At 35.5% G+C, this 20,450-nt stretch overlaps 1 protein-coding gene across 1 annotated transcript in view; it reads right to left on the bottom strand.

Moving 5' to 3' along the window:
• DGKK (diacylglycerol kinase kappa) overlaps positions 1–20,450 on the bottom strand; it is a 181,007-nt gene that overhangs the window by 48,184 nt on the left and 112,373 nt on the right. Inside the window, exon 8 of the mRNA XM_019417507.2 lies at positions 3,095–3,197. Coding sequence (XP_019273052.2) covers positions 3,095–3,197 — 103 coding nt within the window. The remainder of the gene's footprint in view (positions 1–3,094; positions 3,198–20,450) is intronic.

The following is a 20,450-nucleotide window of genomic DNA, read 5'->3' as shown; positions in this document are numbered from 1 at the left end:
CTCTAACAGATGTTAGTTCATCTAACCCTCACAATGCACCTGAGTATAACTGTTATTTAAAGAAACCTTCTCAAGAGTGAGATTCAATTGGATCAAGATTGCAGATGAGTAAAAGGAAAGGCTAAAACCTAGCTCATGGGGCATTAGATGAAATACTACACAAAAAGAATGGCTTAGCTCAGGTTCTTCTAAGCAATAATACTACGTCATTGGTGGAAAACAAAAGAAAGAAGCAATGCCATTAGTTGATTGTCTATAACAAGAGTAAGAAGTGATAGGATAGGAAAAAACAAACTAAGAAATTCCAACTTCCCTAGGACAGGAAGCATAGAACCTGTTGGGCTAATTATAAATAGGTTGCAGCCCCTTAATACCTATTTAGGGTGATTGGAGGGATGCTGAGGAGGGCATCCTTCAGTCTGCTTAGACATCTTCCCCAGGTCCCCCTGTTGGGGTGAGCAAAATCTCAGATTCGAGACTAAATTGACTTTCATAGCAGCTTGAGTTTGCTTGGTTGACTAGTTTGTTACTTTTTCTCTTCTATCAATCCTATTTTCCTCCTACTCCCTTCCTTTCCCTGTCCAGTCAAGCATCTTTAATTTACCAAGTCATCCACCTCATCACCTCTCTAGTTAACTATCTGGTAGGTGACTTTATGTGTGTAAATATTTGAGTAGATTTGAGAATAATATATGTATGCATCCCTGAGTGAAGTTAGCTTTGTGTCTGTGCATGTCATTAAGGAAACACGACAGAAACCTGAAGAAACCTGTGTGAATGGCTCATTCCCTGTACCAATGTCTATCTGGATGTATCTGTGTTAGGGTTAGAAAATTACTGGAAAAGACTAGAGTGGCTCTGAGTGTGTGTAGATGTGTATGTACACATGTGCACATGTGCTATGTCCAGTTCTAAAACTCTGCTGTACTGGCTGCAGAATCCTTGCCCACTTCTGTTCTCTGACTAAGGAACCTATATACTTTTCTTTCTTTTATTTGCTGTCAGCTAATGTTGGCTCTTCCTTGGCAACAAAATGTGCAGCAAGCATCGATATGGGGATAATTTTTAAGTCAATGAAATTCTGGTTCACTAACCACTCCTGGGTGAGTGGACCACCACATGTTAGAGTTGGATAAATTAGCATATTAGTGAAATATAAATGAAAACATTTCATGCATGAAGGATTCGAACTTTCCCCTCCAGTAAGTGAAATTGACCATATATAGAGTGAAGTTAACCATACACAAACTGAAATTGATGGGTAGTGTATCTCTTTGCTGGTTTAGTGAAACAGTAGTGTGTCAGTTGGTAAATATATTAGATTTCTAAATTCCTTAGTGCTAGTAAAATAGGTCAGCTCTTTTTAGCTGTGATATGTGATTTTGATATTGACAGCTCCCATTATTTAGTAATGAATAATGGGAGAAGCAAATGAACAACTCAATGGCACAAAGGAGAGTCTCTCAAAAGCAAAGAAAAAGTGGGGAAGTAGAGGTATACTCAAAAAAGCATTCATTGTTAGCAATTGCTAAAAAGTGAAGTATTCCTGTGGGAGTCTACATTTTTCATTAGGCTACAAGACTAGTGATTTAATTTCGTTGTCCTTTGGGCTATGTTTCTTCATGTTCAGGCCCTTAACATATTATTACTTATCCTCACAATATACAGTATCATTCCATTTACAGATGTGGAAAGTGAAGCTCAGAGAATGTAAGTGACTTACCCAAGGTCACCTAGCTAGTAAGTAACTAAAACTCATGGTTGCCTGGCCTTTATTTTATCCTTTATACCTTGTTGCTTCTATGTCATATCATACTTTAAAAAGCAAACACAAAACTAAACAAAACGTCCCTCCCCTTGGACCCTGTTTTATCTGTTCTAACATCTCCAACCCTCTGATAGGAGACCCTATAGAAAGTTTAGTCTTGCTGCTTTGATTTCATTACTAACTCCATTCTGTGCAACCTCCTATAATTAGTTGACAGTGGTAACATTTTCTGATCTCCAAGTGCCTCCAAGTGTCACTCCTTTGGAGCTTAGCATATGCTACCTTTTGTCATATTATATCCATATGTCATATCAATTGTCATATTATATCCATATCCTGGGTCGACAATAACCATAAACTCTAGATATGCTATTATCTTGGTTCTCTTTGTAGCCTTCCAACACCTTATGAATAGAATCTCAATAAATCACTAGTGTTTAGGAATTGACAAAGCATGAGCAGAGCATGCTGGGACAATAATCATGCTAATTTCAGATTTGGAGACAACCTTGGTATTAGTGCCCATTCTAAGAGTAACATAACCTGGGCCTTCATGTAGTTCTTCCTTGCCCACCTGCATGCAAGCAAACTTCTTTTATGGATTATCTAGTGGCTGAAAATCATGAAAAACCTGAAATCAATTCTGATAATTTAGAAGCAACCGGGAAAGAGCCTACAGAGAATATGCCCACATACATATACACCATAAATACCAACATTCATTATCCCAAAGGTCTAAAAAGAAACATGAGCTGTCTTTACATATATGCACATTCCTACTCCCCAAAAATATTTGACTGGTTGAGAATAATAATTTAATTAAAACATTTCCAGCCTAAATGTCCATCAACTGATGAATGGATAAAGAAATTGTGGTTTATATACACAATGGAGTACTACGTGGCAATGAGAAAGAATGACATATGGCCCTTTGTAGCAACGTGGATGGAACTGGAGAGTGTGATGCTAAGTGAAATAAGCCATACAGAGAAAGACAGATACCATATGTTTTCACTCTTATGTGGATCCTGAGAAACTTAACAGAAGACCACGGGGGAGGGGAAGGAAAAAAAAAGTTAGAGAGGGAGAGAGCCAAACCATAAGAGACTTTTAAAAACTGAGAATAAACTGAGGGTTGATGGGGGGTGGGAGGGAGGGGAGGGTGGATGATGGGCATTGAGGAGGGCAGCTGTTGGGATGAGCACTGGGTGTTGTATGGAAACCAATTTGACAATAAATTTCATATTTAAAAAAATTTCCCCAGTCTTAGCACCTTCCCTCCTGTCCCAATGAAATACATTCTGAGATTAAAGTTTAGGTACTCACCATCTCCTTTAGGGTCGCTGAGGGCAGTGGGAGGAATGACTGATGTTCGATGACTTCCAAACCAGCATTCCTTGGAAAACCGTCTACGGCAGTCATCGTGCACCTGAAACGACAAGAGAACAGAGAGAAAAAAAGGAAGGGGGAGAGAAAAAGATACAATTGATCAGTCTTGAGGTCAAATTCCAAGGTTTCAGTCCCCAGTATTAAAAATCTCCCTTTCTGAGATTTGGTGCCATACACTTTCCCCTGACTTAACCTGGACACTCACTTTCCACTCAGAGCTTGAACCATCCCTGAAGATGGCCTCTGAGCTCTGTTCCTTTCAAAGGTAGCTTTTAGAAGACACCCATCACAGGCATTAAGAAGACACAAGTCCTAGGGCACAATCTTAGTGACCTACACAATAGGGAGCTTACTTGCAATTTAAGAATGCTAATCCTGATAATATACTATTACACTCCAATCCTTACATCAATCATGTATAGTAGGGAATACATTATTAGGTTCATTTTAGAAATGAGGATACCAAAGGTCAGAGAGGTGAAAAGTCTTGCTTATGGTCAAATACCTGGGAATTGGCAGAGCTGAGATTCTGCTGCCTTCTCCGCAAGAGGTCATATTTCCCAAATTTCTGATATTTTTAAGTACCACTTCCTGGACAATGACATAGTTCCTAGTGGACATGAATCTGGCCTGATTACACAAGAGCAATTAAAAAGAAAGCCAAAGGACAACCAGAGTTTTCTTTTTTTTTTATTGAGATATAATTGACATATAACATTATATCAGCTCCAGGGGTACAACCTAATGATTTGATATTTGTATATATTCCAAAATGATCACCACAGTCAGTAAGTGTAGTTAACATGTGTCACCATATATAATTACATTTCTTTTCTTGTGATGATAACTTTTAAGGTCTACACTCTTAGCAAATTACAAGTAAGCAAAACAGTATTATTAACTACAGTCACCATGCTGTCCGTTATATCCTGATGTCTCATTTATTTTAGAACTGGAAGTTTGTACCTTTTGACCACCTTCACGTATTTTGCCCATATCCTAACCCCCATCCCCATATCTGTGAGCTCATTTTTATTTTTAGATTCTACATGTAAGTGAGATCATATAGTATTTCTTATTCTCTGACCCATTTTATATAGCATAATGCCCTGAGGTCCATCCATGTTGCTGCAAATGCCATGATTTCCTTCACTTTTAGGACTGAATAATATTCCATTGCATATACATCTACCACATTTTCTTTATCCATGCATCCATCACTAGACACTTAGGTTCTTACCATATCTTGACTATCATAAATAATGTTGCTGTGAACATAAGAGTGCCTATATCTTTTTGAGTTAGTGTTTTCATTCTCTTCAGAAGTGAAGTTGCTAGGTCATATGGTAGTTATATTTTTAATTTTTAAAGGAAACTCTTTACTGTTTTCCACAGTGGCTGCACCAATTCACATTTATACCAACAGTACACAAGGGTTCTCTTTTCTCCATATCCTTGTCAACGTTTATTTCTTGTCTTTTCGGTAACAGCTATTCTGACAGGTGTGAGGTGGTATCTCATTGACATTTTGATTTGCATTTGCCTGATGATTAGTGATATTGAATACCTTTTCATAAATCTGTTTGCCACCTGTATGTCTTTAGAAAAATATCTATGTAGATCCTCTGTCCATTTTTTAATTGGATTGTTGCTTGCTTTGTGCTGTGGAGTTGTATGACTTCTTTATATATTTTGGATATTTACTTCTTATCAGATATATGATTTAAAAATATTTTCTCTCATTTAGTTGATTGCCTTTTTCCTTTTGTTGATGGCTCCTTTGCTGTGCAGAAGCTGTTTAGTAGTCTCATCTGTTTATTTTTTCTTTTGTTGCCTTTACTTTTGGTGTCAAATCCAAAAATCCATGACAAGTCTGATCTCAAGGAGTTTACCAGCTATGTTTTCTTCTAGGAGTTTTATGGTTTCAAGTCTTACATTCAAGTCTTGAATCCATTTGAATTCATTTTTGTGAGTGGTATAAGATAGCGGTCCAGTTTCATTCTTTTTGCAGGTTCCCAGCACCATTTATTGAAGAGACTATCCTTTCCCTATTGTATATCCTTGACTCCTTTACCATAAATTAATTGACCATATGTGCATGAGTTTATCTCTGGGATATTTTGTTCCATTGATCTATGTGTCTGTCTTTATGCCAATACCATACTGCTTTGATTACTATGGTTTTTTAATGTAGTTTTAAATCACGGAGCATGATGTCTCCTGCTTTGTTCTTCTTTCTCAAGGTTGCATTGGTTGTTTGGGGACTATTGTGGTTCCATAAAAATTTTGGAATTGTTCTACTTCTGTGAAAAATCCCATTGGAATTTTGATAGGGACTGCGTTGAATCTGTAGATTGCATTGGGGAATATAGATGTTTTAACAATATTAATTCTTCCAATCCATGAGCACAGAATATTTTTCCATTTATTTGCATATTATTAAATTTCTTTCATCAATATCTTGTAGTTTTCAGAGTACAGGTCTTTCATCACCTTGGTTAAGTTTATTCCTAGGTATTTTATTATTTTTGTTGCAGTTATAAATGAGATGGTTTTCTTAATTTCTGATAGTTTATTAGTATATAGAAATGCAACAGATTTTTGTATATTAATTTTGAATCCTGCAATTTTATGGAATTTATTAGTTCTAACAGGTTTTTTTTGGTAAACTCTTTAGGGTTTTCTTTTCTTTTTAAAAGTTTATTTTTTTACTTTGAGAAAGAGAGAGAGAGTGAGAGACTGGAGAAAGAGGGAGAGACAGAATACCAAGCAGGCTCCACGCTATCAGCACAGAGCCCAACATGGGGCTTGACCTGAGCCAAAATTGAGAGTTGGATGCTTAACTGACTGAGTCACCCAGGCAACCCTCTTTAGGGTTTTCTATATATAATATGTCATCCACAAATAGTGACAGTTTTACTTCTATCTCTATGATTTGGATGCTTAAAAATTTATTATTGGAGTATCATTGACATACAATGTTATATTAGTTTTAGGTGTACAACATATTGCTCCAACAATTCTATACATTAGTCAGTGCTCACCATAATTAGTGTAGTCACCATACAACGTTACTACATTATTTGACTCTATTCCCTCTGCTGTACTTTTCAACTCCGTGACTTATTTATTTTATAACTGGATAACTTCTATTTCTTTTTCTTGCCTAGGACTTCTAATACTATGCTGAATAAAAGCAGGGAGAATGGGCATTCTTGTCTTGCTCCTGATCTTAGAGGAAAAGATGAAATGTTTTCACCATTGAGTATGATGTTAGCTGTGGGTTTGCCATATATGGCCTTTATTATGTTGAATTATGTTTCCTTTATACCGACGTTGTCAAGAGTTTTTATCATAAATGGATGTTGAATTTTGCCAAATGATTTTCTACATCTATTGAAATGATCATATAATTTTTATTCTTCATTTTGTTAATGTAGTGTACTGCGTCGATTGGTTTCTGCTTGTTGAGCCAGACTTGCACCCCTGGAATGAATCGTACTTGATTATAGTGTATGATCCTTAATGTACTGTTGAATTTGGCTTGCTAATATTTTGTTGAGGATTTTTGCATCTGTGTTCATCAGAGATATTGACCTGTAATTTTTTTTCTTGTGACATCCTTATCTGGTCTTGGTGGTAGGGTAATGCTGGCTTTATAGAAGGAGTTTGGAAGTGTTCCTTCCTCTTATATTTTTTTGAAGATTTTGAGAAGGATTGGTATGAATTCTGTTTTAAAAATGTTGGATAGAATTTACCAGTGTATGTGTCTGGTCCCAGACACTTGTTTTTTGGGAGGTTTTTGATTACTGATTCAGTCTCCCTACTAATAATCTGTTCAGATTTTCTATTTCTTTATGATTCAGTCTTTGTGCTTTTATGTTTCTAGTAATTTATCCATTTCTTCTATATTTCCAATTTGTTGGTGTATAATTGTCCATAGTAGTCCCTTATTATTCTTTGTGTTTCTGTGGTATCAGTTGTAACATCTCCTTGTTCATTTCTGATTTTATTTATTTGAGCCTTCTCTTTGTTTTCAGGGTGAGTCTAGCTGAAGGTTTGTCAGTTTTCTTTATCTTTTAAAAGAATCACCTTATAAATTAATGGATTCTATTGTCCTTTTAGTCTCAATTTCATTTATTGCTGCTCTGATCTTAGTTATTCCCTTACTTGTACTAACTTTGGGTTTTGTTTGTTCTTTTTTTTTTTTTTTTTTTTTTTTTTTTTTGTTAATTTTTTTTTTCAACGTTTTTTATTTATTTTTGGGACAGAGAGAGACACAGCATGAGCGGGGGAGGGGCAGAGAGAGAGGGAGACACAGAATCGGAAACAGGCTCCAGGCTCCGAGCCATCAGCCCAGAGCCTGACGCGGGGCTCGAACTCACGGACTCACGGACCGCAAGATCGTGACCTGGCTGAAGTCGGACGCTTAACCGACTGCGCCACCCAGGCGCCCCTGTTTGTTCTTTTTATTTACTTCATTAAAGTGTAAAGTTAGGTTGTTCATTTGAGATTTTTTTTCTTCAGGTTTTTATCACTATGAACCTCTCTCCTAGAACTGCTTTTGCTGCATCCCATAAGTTTTTTTTTTCTTTTTAAAAATTAAATTACAACTAACATAGCGTTATATTAGTTTCAGGAATAAAATATAATGATTCAGCAGTTCTATACATTATTCAGTGCTCATTAGGAAAAGTGTACTCTTAATCCCTTTCACCTATTTCACCCATACGCCCACCCACCTCTGCTTTGGCAACCAGAGAACAGTTTGTTCTCTGTATTTAAGAGTCTTATTTGTCACTTTTTTTGTTGTTCATTTGCTTTCTTTCTTAAATTCCACACATGAGTGAAATCACATATTTGTCTTTCTCTGACTTATTTTATTTAGCATTATACCCTCTAGATCATTCCATGTTGTTGCAAATGGCAAGATTTCATTCTTTTTATTATATATATATATGTATATATATATATATATATATATATATATATATATATATATATTCGTTTATCACTTCTTTATCCATTCATCTATGGATGGACACTTGGGTTTCTTCCATATATTGGCTATTTTAAATAATTCTGCAATAAACATAGGGGTGCATATATCTTTTCAAAATAGTGTTTTAATATTCTGTGGGTAAATATTCAGTAGTGGAATTACTGGATCATGTGGTAATTCTATTTTTAATTTTTTGAGGTGCCTCTATAGAGATTTCCACAGTGGCTGCACCAGTTTGCATTCCTGCCAACTTGCACCTTTGCACGAGGGTTTATTTTTCTCCACATCTTCACAAATGCTTGTTATTTTTTGCCTTTTAGATACTAGCAATTCTGACAGGTGTGAGATGATAGAGAGCTCATTGTGGTTTTGTTTTGCATGTCCCTGATGATTAGTGTTACTGAGCATCTTTCCATGTGTCTTTTGGCCATTTGTATGTCTTCTTTGGAAAAATGTCTATTCAGGTCCTCTACCCATTTTTAAGTGGATTATTATTATTTTTTTAATGTTGAGTTGTATAAATTCTCTATATATTTTGGACTATTAACTCTTTATCCGATATATCATTTGCAAATATCTTGTCCCATTCAGTAAGTGGAGTTTTGTTTTGTCAATGGTTTCCTTTGCTGTGCAAAAGCTTTTTATTTTGGTGTAGTCACAATAGTTTAGTTTACTTTTGTTTTCTTTTCCTGAGGTGACATATCTAGCAAAATGTTTGATGTCAAAGGAATTACTGTCTATTTTTTGTTCTAAGAGTTTTATGGTTTCAGGTATCACATTTAGGTCATTAATCCATTTTGACTTTATTTTTGTTTATGGTGCAAGAAAGTGGTACACTTTCGTTCTTTTGCATGTCACTGTCCATTTTTTCCAGCACTATTTGTTGAATAGACTGTCTTTTCCCCATCATATATTCTTGACTCCTTTGTCATAGAAAAATTGGTCATATAAGTGTGGATTTACTTCTGAGCTCTCTATTCTGTTCCATTGATCTCTGTCATTTTTCTGCCAGTACCATACTGTTTTGATTGCTATAGCTTTGTAGTATAGTTTGAACTCAGAAAGCATGATACCTCCAGCTTTGCTCTTTTTTCTCAAGACTGCTTTGACTACTTGGGGTCTTTTGTGGTCCCATACAAATTTTAGGATTCTGTGTAAAATGTTGTTGGTTCTTTAGGATGTGTTAAATCTGTAAATTACTTTGGGTAGAATGTACATTTGAACAATATTGGTTCTTCCAATCCATGAGTATGGGATATCTTTCCATTTGTTTGTATTATAAATTTCCTTCCTTTCAATATTTTGTAGTTTTCAGAATACAGATCTTTCACTACTCTGGTTAAGTTTATTCCTAGGTATTTTAATTTTTATTGTTGTTGCAATTGTAAATGGGATTGTTTTCTTATTTTCTCTTTCTGCTTTTTCATTATTAGTGTATACAGTGCAACAGATTTTTGTTTATTAACTTTGTATCCTGTGACTTTACTGAATTCAGCTATCAATCCTAGTAGTTTTTTGGTGGAGTCCTTAGCGTTTTCTATCCATAGTATCATGTCATTTGCAAATAATGAAAGTTTTACTTCTTCCTTACCAATTTGGATACATTTTATTTCTTTTTCTTGTCTGACTGATGTGGCTAGGACTTCCAGTACTTGTTGACTAAAAGTTGGAAGTAGACTTCCTTGTCCTGTTCTTGATCTTATCGGGAAATCTTAGTTTTTCACCCTTGAGCATGATGTTAGGTGTGTGTTTTTCATATATGGCCTTTATTATATTGAGGTATGTTCTCTCTAAGGTTACTTTGTTGAGAGCTTTTACCATGAATGGATGTTTTACTTTGTCAAATGCTTTTCTGCATCTCTGCTAATGATAATTTTTAAAAATCCTTTCTCTCGTTAATGTGATGTATCATGTTGATTGATTTGCAAACATTGAGCCACTCTTGCATTCCTTGAATAAATACCACTTGATTGTGGCAAATGATTTTTTATAGTTCTTATATTTGGTTTGCTAATATTTTGTGGAGGATTTTCATCAGAGATATTGACTTGTAAGTTTTTTTTTAAAGTATCTTTATGTAGCTTTGGTATCAGGGTAATTCTGTCCTCATAGAATGAATTTGGAAGCTCTCCATCCTTTTCTGTTATTTAGAACAGTTTGAGAAGAATAGGTTTTAACTCTTCTGTAAATGTTTGGTAGAATTCACCTGTGAAGCCAGCTGGTCCTAGACTTTTGTTTGTTGAGATTCAATTTCATTGCTAGTAATTAGTCTGTTCAAATTTTCTATTTCTTCCTGATTCAGTTTTAGAAGGTTATATGTTTCTAGGAATTTATGCATTTATTTTAGGTTGTCCAATTTTGTTGCATATAATTCTTCATGATATTCTCTTAAAATCTTTTGTATTTCTGTGGTGTTGTTTGTTATTTCTCCTCCTTCATCTCTGATTGTATTTATTTGAAACCTCTTTTTTTTCTTAATGAGTCTCATTTTTGATTATTAAAAATAATAATAATTGGGTTGTCATTTTTGTTTATTAAAAAAAACAGCTGCCGGTTTCATTGATCTCTTCCATTGTTTTTTTTAAGTCTTTATTTCATTTATTTCTTCCCTAATCTTTATTATGTCCTTCATTTTACTGGTTCGGGGATTTGCTTGTTTTTTGTTTTCTAGCTCTTTAGATGTAAAGTTACATTGTTTATTTGAGGGTTTTTTTCTTTTCGAGGAAGGCCTGCAGTGCTATAATCTTCCTTCTTGGAACAGCTTTTGCTGCATCCCAAAGATTTTGGACCATTTTGCTTTCATTTTTATTTCTGTCCATGTACTTGTGTTTTCCTTTTTAATTTCTTCATTGACCGTTTTTTGTTTAGTAACATATTATTTAGCATCCATGTATTTGTGTTCTTTCCACATTTTTTCTCATGATCGATTTCTAGTTTCATATTGTTGTGGTGGGAAAACATGCATAATATGGTTTCAATCTTTTTGAATTTATTGAGATTTGTTTTGTGACCTAACATGTGATCTATTCTGGAGAATGTTCCATGTGCACTTGAAAAGAATTTATATTCTGCTGTTTTTGGATCGAATGTTCTAAATATATCTGTTAGATCCATCTGGTCCAATGTGTCATTCAAAGCCACCATTTCTTTGTTGATTTTCTGTCTGAATGATGTATCCATCAATGTAAGTGGGTGTTAAAGTCCCCTACTATTATTGTATCACTGTCAATTTCTCCCTTTATGTCTGTTAATAGTTAACACTATGTATTTAGGTGCTCTCAAATTGGGTGCATAAATATTTATAATTGTGATATCCTCCTGTAGGTTTGTTCCTTTTCTCATTATGTAGTGTCCTTCTTTGTCTCTTGTTACAGTCTTTGTTTTAATGTATATTTTGTCTGATATAAGTATTGCTACCCCAGCTTTCTTTTTGCTTCCATTTGCATGATAAATGTTTTCCAATCCCTTCACTTTCAATTTGCATGTGTTGTTAGGTCTGAAGTGAGTCTCTTGTAGGCAACATACAGATGGGTCTTGCTTTCTTATCCATTCAGTCACTCTATGTCTTTTAAATAAAGCATTTATTTCATTTACATTGAAAGTAATTATCACTAGGTATGTACTTATTGCCATTTGTTACTTATTGTATGGTTATTTTTGTAGTTCTTCTCTGTTCCTTTTTTCCCTTACTCTCTTCCCTTGTGTTGTGATGGCTTTGTTTAGTGATATGCTTGGATGGATTCTTTGTCTTTATTTCTTGTGTATCTACTATAGATTTTTGATTTGTGGTTACCATTAGGTTTGTATATAACATCTTATGCATATAGCAGTCTATATTAAATTGATAGTCACTTAAGTTTGAACTCATTAAAAGCACTAAATTTTTACTCCTCCCTTCACATATTTTATGGATGTCATATTTTATGTCCTTTTATTTTGTGAATCCTTTGACTGATTTCTATAGGTATAATTGATTTTACTGTTTTTATGCTTTAACCTCCATACTGGTTTTCTAAGTGATTAATCTTATACTTTTATTATATGCTTCCATTTACCTGTGAAGTTTTTTCTTTTCATAATTTTCTTACTCATGATTATGGCCTTTTCTTTTCACTCGAAGAATTTTGTTTAACATTTCTTGTAAGATTGGTTTAATGGTGAGGGACTCTTTTAGCTTTTTTTTTTTTTTTTGGTCTGGGAAACTATTTATCTCTCCTTCTGTTCTAAATGATAGCCCTTCTGGGTAGAGTATTCCAAGTTTCAGGTTTTTTCCTTTCAGTAGTTTGAATATATTATGCCAGTCCCTTGTGGCCTGAAAACTTTCTTCTGAAAAATCAGCTGATAGACTAAGGGGGTTCCCCTGGTATGTAACAGTTTGCTTTTGTTGCTTTTTAAATTCTATCTTTATCACTAGGCTTTGCCATTTAAATTATTATGTGTCTCAGTGTGGACCTCTTTGGGCTGATTTTGTTGGGGGCTGCCTGTGCTGCCTGGAAATGGATCTCTGTTTCCTTCCTCAGATTAGGGATGTTTTCAACTATTATTACTTCAAATAAATTTTCTGCCCTCCCTATCACTTTTCCTTCTGGGATCCCTGTAATTGGAATGTTATGCTTGATGATGTTGCTGAGTTCCCTTAGCCTATTCCCATTTTTAAAATATTCGTTTGTATTTTTTTGATCTTCAGCTTGGTTGCTTTCAATTACCCTGTCTTCCAGGTTGCTGACATGTTCCTTTGTCTCCTCTAATCTACTATTGATTCCCTATAGTGTATTTTTAATATAATTTATTGTCAAATTGGCTAATATACAGTGTATAAAGTGTGCTCTTGGTTTTTGGGGTAGATACCTGTGTTTCATCACTTACATACAACACCCAATATTCATTCAACAAGTGCCTTCCTCAATGCCCATCATCTATTTTCCTCTTTCCCCCACCTCCTCATCAACCCTCAGATTGTTCTCTGTATTTAAGAGTCTCTTATGGTTTGCATCCCTCCCTCCCTGTTTGTAACTATTTTTTCCCCTCCCCTTCCCCCATGGTCTTCTGTTAAGTTTCTCAAGATCCACATATGGGTGAAAACATATGATATCTGTCTTTCTCTGTATGACTTATTTTATTCAGAATAATACCATCCAGTTCCATCCACGTTTTTGCAAATGGCATGATTTCATTCTTTCTCATTGCCAAGTAGTATTCCATTGTATATATAAACTACATCTTCTTTATCCATTCATCAGTTGATGGACATTTAGGCTCTTTCCATAATTTGGCTATGTTGAAAGCACGGCTATACAAAGCATAGGAGACTGTTAAAAACTGAGAACAAACTGAGGGTTGATGGGGGGTGGGAGGGAGGGGAGGGTGGGTGATGGGTATTGAGGAGGGCACCTTTTGGGATGAGCACTGGGTGTTGTATGGAAACCAATTTGACAATAAATTTCATATATTGAAAAAAAAAAAAGAAAGCACAGCTATAAACATTGGGGTACAAATGCCCCTATGCATCAGCACTCCTGTATCCCTTGGGTAAATTCCTAGCAGTGCTATTGCTGGGTCATAGGGTATATTTTTAATTTTTTGAGGAACCTCCACACTGTTTTCCAGAGTGGCTGCACCAGTTTGCATTCCCACCAACAGTGCAAGAGGGTTCGTTCCCTTTTCTCCACATCCTCACCAGCATCTGATGTTTCCTGAGTTGCTCATTTTAGCCACTCTGACCGGTGTGATGTGATATCTCAGTGTGGTTTTGATTTGTATTTCCCTGATGATGAGTGACGTTGAGCATCTTTTCATGTGTCTGTTGTCCATTTGGATGTCTTCTTTGGAGAAGTGTCTATTCATGTCTTCTGCCCATTTCTTCACTGGATTATTGGTTTTTCGGTTGTTGAGTTTGGTAAGTGCTTTATAGATTTTGGATACTAGCCCTTTATCTGATATGTAATTTGAAAATATCTTTTCCCATTCCATCGGTTGTCTTTTAGTTTTGTTGATTGTTTCCTTTGCAGTGCAGAAGCTTTTTATTTTGATGAGGTACCTGTAGTTCATTTTTGCTTTTAATTTTCTTGTCTTTGGAGATGTGTTAAGAAATTGCTGTGGCTGAGGTCAAAGAGGTTATTGCCTGTTTTCTCCTCTAGGGTTTGGATGGTTTCCTGTCTCACATTTAGTTCTTTCATCCATTTTGAGTTTATTTTTGTGTATGGTGTAAGAAGTTGTCTAGTTTCATTCTCCTGCATGTTGCCATCCAGTTCTCCCAGCACCATTTGCTAAAGAGACTGTCTTTTTTCCATTTTTCCTGCTTTGGCAAAGATTAGTTGGTCATACATTTGTGGGTCCAATTCTGGGTTCTCTATTCTATTCCATTGGTCTCTGTGTCTGTTTCTGTGCCAATGCCATATTGTCTTGATGATTATAGCTTTGTAGTAGAGGCTAAAGTCTGGGATTGTGATGCCTTCTGCTTTTTTTTTCAATATTACTTTGGCTATTCAGGGTCTTTTGTGGTTCCATACAAATTTTAGAATTGTTTGTTCTAGCTTTGAGAAGAATGCCAGTGCAATTTTGATTGAGAATGCACTGAATGTGTAAATTGCTTTGGGTAGTATTGACATTTTAACAATATTTATTCTTCCAATCCATGAGCATGGAATATTTTTCCATTTTTTTTGTCTTCTTCAATTTCCTTCATAAGTATTCTATAGTTTTCAACATACAGATGTTTTATATCTTTGGTTAGGTTTATTCTAGGTATTTTATTGTTCTTGGTGCAATTGTAAATGGGATCAATTTATTGATTTCTCTTTCTGTTGCTTCATTATTGGTGTATAGAAATGCAACCGATTTCTGTACATTGATTTTGTATCGAGACTTTGCTGAATTCATGGATCAGTTCTAGCAGCATTTTGGTGGAGTCTTCCAGGTTTTCCATGTAGATTATCATGTTGTCTGTGACCCTGTAGTGTATTTTTAATTTCAGTTATTGAGTTCTTCATTCGTGGTTGGTTCTTTTTTAATATTTTCTATCTCTTTGCTGAAGTTCTCAATGAGATCCTCTGCTCTTTTCTTAAGTCCAGTAAGTAACTTTATGAACGTTACTTTGTATTCTTTATCAGGTATATTGCTTAGTTTTATTTCATTTAGCTCTTTTGCTGTGGTTTTGTCCTGTTCTTTGAAATATTCCTCTGTCTCCTCATTTTGTCTAAGTCTTTGTGTTTATTCCTGTGTATTAGATAAGTCAGTTATGTCTTCTGATCTTGAAAATAGTGGCCCTATGAAGAAGATATCTTGTAGTTCCCTGTAGCATCATGTCCCTTATTCACCAGAACCAGGTACTTCAGTAGTGCCTCCTATGTGGGTTGTTTGTGCCCTTCTGTTGTGGCTGCACCTTGTCTGCCTTGAGTACAGTTGGCTGCAATGGTCCACTTTGACTTTTGTGGCATAGTAGGTACAGTTTAATCCCTGTGCCAAGAAACCTGTGTGGGGCTGTAGGCTTATAGTTGGGCAGTGTTGGCAATCAAACCAAATGTCTGTCCTAAGCTCACTTACCAGGGCTGCAGTCACACTGACCTGCAGGACACTCTCCCTGCATTGTCTCCTGAGAGGCTTTTGTTGGTCGGCAAGGCCTGCAGTAAGATCAGATGCCTGCACCCTGCCATACATCCATCTGCCAGGGCTGTAGTTACACTGATCAGCAGGATACCCTCTCTGCACAGCCAACTATAAGGTTTGGATGCTAGGACTGTGGTGCACTGGTGTGTGTGGTTATCTTCTACTCCTTCCAAGGTAGAGGTCAACTTTGGAGTAGTGTTTTTCCCTGCTGGGGTTGCTTGCAGGATGCAGTTTACCAGGAGCTGCTTTGAAGGGACTATCTGTGGGTTGAATGGGGCAGATCTGCAGGAGAATAGGAGAATGGGGGTAGGGCACACAGTGTTAGTAAGTTGGGTGGAGAGTGTTCTCGCTGGTTCCTGTAGATGTGCAGCTATTTAGGCTGGGAAGGATGGGAGAGAAATGGCACCCAATAGCTCTTTTGTTCTTGGAGAAGTCTCCTACAGGTCTCTTCCAGCATATGTTCTGGGATTAATAAACAAATCTTCACTTATACCTCAGGTGCTCAAACTGCTGCTTCTATGCTCTATCTTGGCTGGGTTGTTATGTTGTCTATTTAACAAGGACCTAGCTTCCTATCACCCTCTGGTTCTCCTGGACCTAAGCTCACTGGTTTTTAAAGTACTCAGAATTAAGCCCTGCTGATTGTAAAAACTCATGAAGTTAAGGCCCACTGTTTTTCAAATCCAAATGTTATGGGAACTCATCTTCCCAGTTCAGGTTCCCTGTGCCTGAGGTGTCTGTTGGTAGGGTCTGATTCTCTTACTTCTCTGTACCTGTGGTGTCTCTTCCATTTGTGGTTTCTTTCCCAATTGTGTCTCACTAAGGGTTTGGTTCCCAATTGTACCTCTGCCCCTCTTACCCTTTTTATTGTGGCCTCCTTACTACAATTAACTGTGGAAGATCTCTTCTGCCAGTCTTTGGGTCATTTTCTGAATTAGTTACATTGATGTGACTACTATCTCAGTGTCTCTGTGGAATGAGGTGAGCTCAGGATCTTATTACTCTGCATCACATAAGTTTTGGTATGTTTTTTTCCATTTTCATTTGTCTCAAGTTATCTTTTTATTTCTCTGTTGATTTCTTCTTTGGCCCATTTTTGTACAGTAGCATGTTTAATATAAACATATTTGTGGATTTTCCAGTTTTCTTCCTGTAATTGATTAGTAGTGTCATACCACTGTGGTCAGAAAAGATGCTTTATATGATGTCAATCTTTTAAAATTTATTAAGACTAGTTTTGTTGTCTAACATATGATCTCTCCTGGAGAATGTTCTATTTGCATTTGACAAGAATGTATATTCTGTGGCTTTTGGATGAAATGTTCAGTATATATCTATTAAATCCATCTGTGGTAATGTGTCATTTAATGCCAATGTTTCTGTATTAATTTTCTGTCTGGATACTCTTTCTATTGATGACAGTGGAGTATTTAATTTCCCTAATATTGTATTGCTATGCATTTCTCCCTTAGGTACTTCTATGTTAGGTGCATAAATATTTACAAATGTTATATCTTCTTGTTGGATTGTCCTCTTTATCATTATGTAATGACCTTCTTTGTCTCTAATTACAGTCTTTGTTTTAAAGCCTATTTTGTCTAATATAACTACCCCTGCTTTCTTTCGATTTCCATTTGCATGGAATGTATTTTTCCATCCCTTCATTTTCAGTTTTTGTGTGTCATTATATCTGAAGTGAATATCTTATAGGCAGGATATAAATGGGTCTTTTTAAAATCCATCCAATCACTCTATGTCTTTTGTTTTGAGAATTTAGTTCATGTATATTATTTAAGATAATTACTGATAGGTATGTACTTATTGACATTTTGCTCATTGTTTTTTGGTTGTTTTGTAGATCCTCTGCTCTTTTCTTCTCTTACTCTCTTCCTTTGTGATTTGAAGATTTTCTGTAGTGGTATACTTATATTCCTTTCTCTTTATATTTTGTGTATCTACTAAGATTATTGCTTTGTGGTTACCATGAGGCTTGCATATAACACCTTTTGTAACAGTCTGGTTTCTTTTTATTAAAAAAAATTTTAACATTTATTTATTTTTGAGAGAGAGAGGTAGAGCATGGGCAGGGGAGGGGGAGAGAGAGAGGGAGACACAGAATCTGAAGAAGCCTCCAGGATCTGATCTGTTTGTTAGCACAGAGCCCAAAGTGGATCTCGAACTCATGAACTGCAAGACCATGACCTGAGCTGAAGTTGGAGGCTCAACCGACAGAGTCACCCAGGTACCCCCCCCCATTTTTTTAAAATTAAAACTTATTTATATTTGAAAGATGAGAGAGGCAGAGCATGAGCAGGGGGAGGTGTAACAGTCTGTTTTAAGTTGATAACAATTTAAGTTTGAATGCATTCTAAAACTCTATATTTTACTTCCTCCAAACCTTTTGTGTTTTTGATATTAGTATTTAGAATCTTAAAATTTTTTTTAATGTTTATTTATTTCTGAGACAGAGACAGAGCATGAATGGGGGAGGGGCAGAGAGAGAGGGAGACACAGAATCCGAAGCAGACTCCAGGCTCTGAGCTGTCAGCACAGAGCCCAATGCGGGGCTCGAACTCACAGACTGTGAGATCATGACCTGAGCTGAAGTCGGACGCCCAACCAACTGAGCCACCCAGGCGCTCCACCACTTACAATCTTTTTATGTCGTGTATCCCTTATAAAATTATGGTTATGGTTACTTTTACTATTTTTATCTTTCATACTAGCTTTATAAATCATTAATTCACCACCTTTACACTGTTAGATTATTCTGAATTTTACAATATATTTACCCTTACCAGTGAGATTTATATTTTTCATATGTTTTCCTCTTACTAATTAGTGCCCTTTAATTTCAGCTTAAAGAAGTCCCTTTAACATTTTTTTATATGGCCAGTATAGTGGTAATGAACTCATTTAGCTTTTGTTTGAAAAACTCTCTCTCCTTTAATTCTGATTGACACTGCTGTGTTGAGTATTCTTGCTTGGAAGTTTTTTTCCCCAGCATTTTGAATATATTGTCCCAATCCCTTCTGGCTTGCAAATTTTCTGCTGAAAAATCTGCTATAGTCTTATGGGGGTTCACTTGTACATGACAAGTTTTTGTCTTCTTGCTTTTAATATTCTTTTCTTGTCTTTAACTTTTGATATTTCAATTATAATGTGTCTCTTTGGTCTTTATGGGTCTCTTTGGTTCATCTTATTTGCAACTCTCTTGACTTCTTGTATCTGTAGGTCTGTTTCCTTCTCCAAGTTAGGAAAGTTTTCAGCCATTATTTCTTCAAATAAGTTTTATAACCCTTCTCTTTCTCTCTCTCTTCTCCTTCTGTAACCCTATAATGAGAATGTTGGTCCACTTGATGTCTCATGATCTCTTTTGCTATCTTCAGGTTTGTTCATATTTTTTTTTCTTTTTGCTTCTCAGATTGGGTGTGATCCACTCCCCTGTATTCGAATTCACTCATCTTTTCTTCTGTTTTGTCTAGTCTGTGTTGAACCTCTCTCATGTAATTTTCCAGTTCAGTTATTGTATTCTAAAGTTCTGTGACTTTTATTTGCTATTTTCTTATATTTTCTGTCTTTTGTTATTGAGATATAAGCATACAACATTATATTAGTTTTGGGTGTACAGCACAATAATTTGATATTTAAATGCATGGTGATATAATCATCACCATAAGTCTAGTTAACATCTGTCACTATACATAGTTACAGAATCTTTTCCATGTGATGAGAAATTTTAAGATCCACTCTCTAGTAACTTTCCAATATGCAATGTAGTATTATTACTAACTATAGTCATCACATTGTACATTACATCTCATGACTTATTTATTTCAGAACTGGAAGTATATTATAATCTTCCTCTTCACCCATTTCACCCAACCCTCACTTTGGCAACTACAAATCTATTATTTAAATCCTCTAATATCATATTGCTGTGCTTTTCTCCCTTAGGTTCACCTATGTTGGGTGCATAAATATTTACAAATGTTATCTCCTTTTGTTGGATTGTCCCTTTATCATTATGTAACGACCTTTTTTTGTCTTTGTATCTATGAGCTTGGCGGGTTTTTTTTTTTAGATTTTGCATATACATGAGATCATATAATATTTGTCTTTCCCTGACTTATTTCACTTAGCAAAATGCCCTCAAAATCAGTGTTGTGGCAAATGGTGAGATTTTATTTTTTATTGCTGAATAATATTCCATTATTGTGTATATCACATTTTCTTTATTCATTCATCTGTTAGTGAATACTTCAGTTGTTTCCACATCTTGACTATTGTAAATAATGCTGCAATGAACATGTTGGTGCACAGATTTTTTTTCAAGTTAGTGTTTTAATTGTCTTTGGGTAAATACCCAGAAGTGTAATCACACTTTTTTGTTTTTACTTTTGTTTCCTTTGCTTTTGGTATTAAATACAAAAAATCATCACCAAGACAAATATCTTATTGCTTATGTTATCTTCTAGGAATTTTATGGTTCCAGGTCTTATGTTCAAGTCTTTAATCTATTTTGAGTTAATTTTTTGTGAATAATGTAAAATAGTGGTCTGGTTTTATTCTTTTACACGTTGTTGATCAGTTTTCCAGCACTATTGAAAAGACTGTCCTTTCCCTGTTGTATATTCTTGGCTCCTTTGTCATAAATTAATTGACCATATATGCATGGGTGTATTT

The sequence above is a fragment of the Panthera pardus genome, unplaced genomic scaffold, assembly GCF_024362965.1.
Source record: "Panthera pardus isolate Hobbes unplaced genomic scaffold, ASM2436296v1 HiC_scaffold_27, whole genome shotgun sequence".
Lineage (NCBI taxonomy): Eukaryota > Metazoa > Chordata > Mammalia > Carnivora > Felidae > Panthera > Panthera pardus.
The sequence above is the reverse complement of the archived record's forward strand: the minus strand, read 5'-3'. Positions and strand labels throughout refer to the sequence as shown.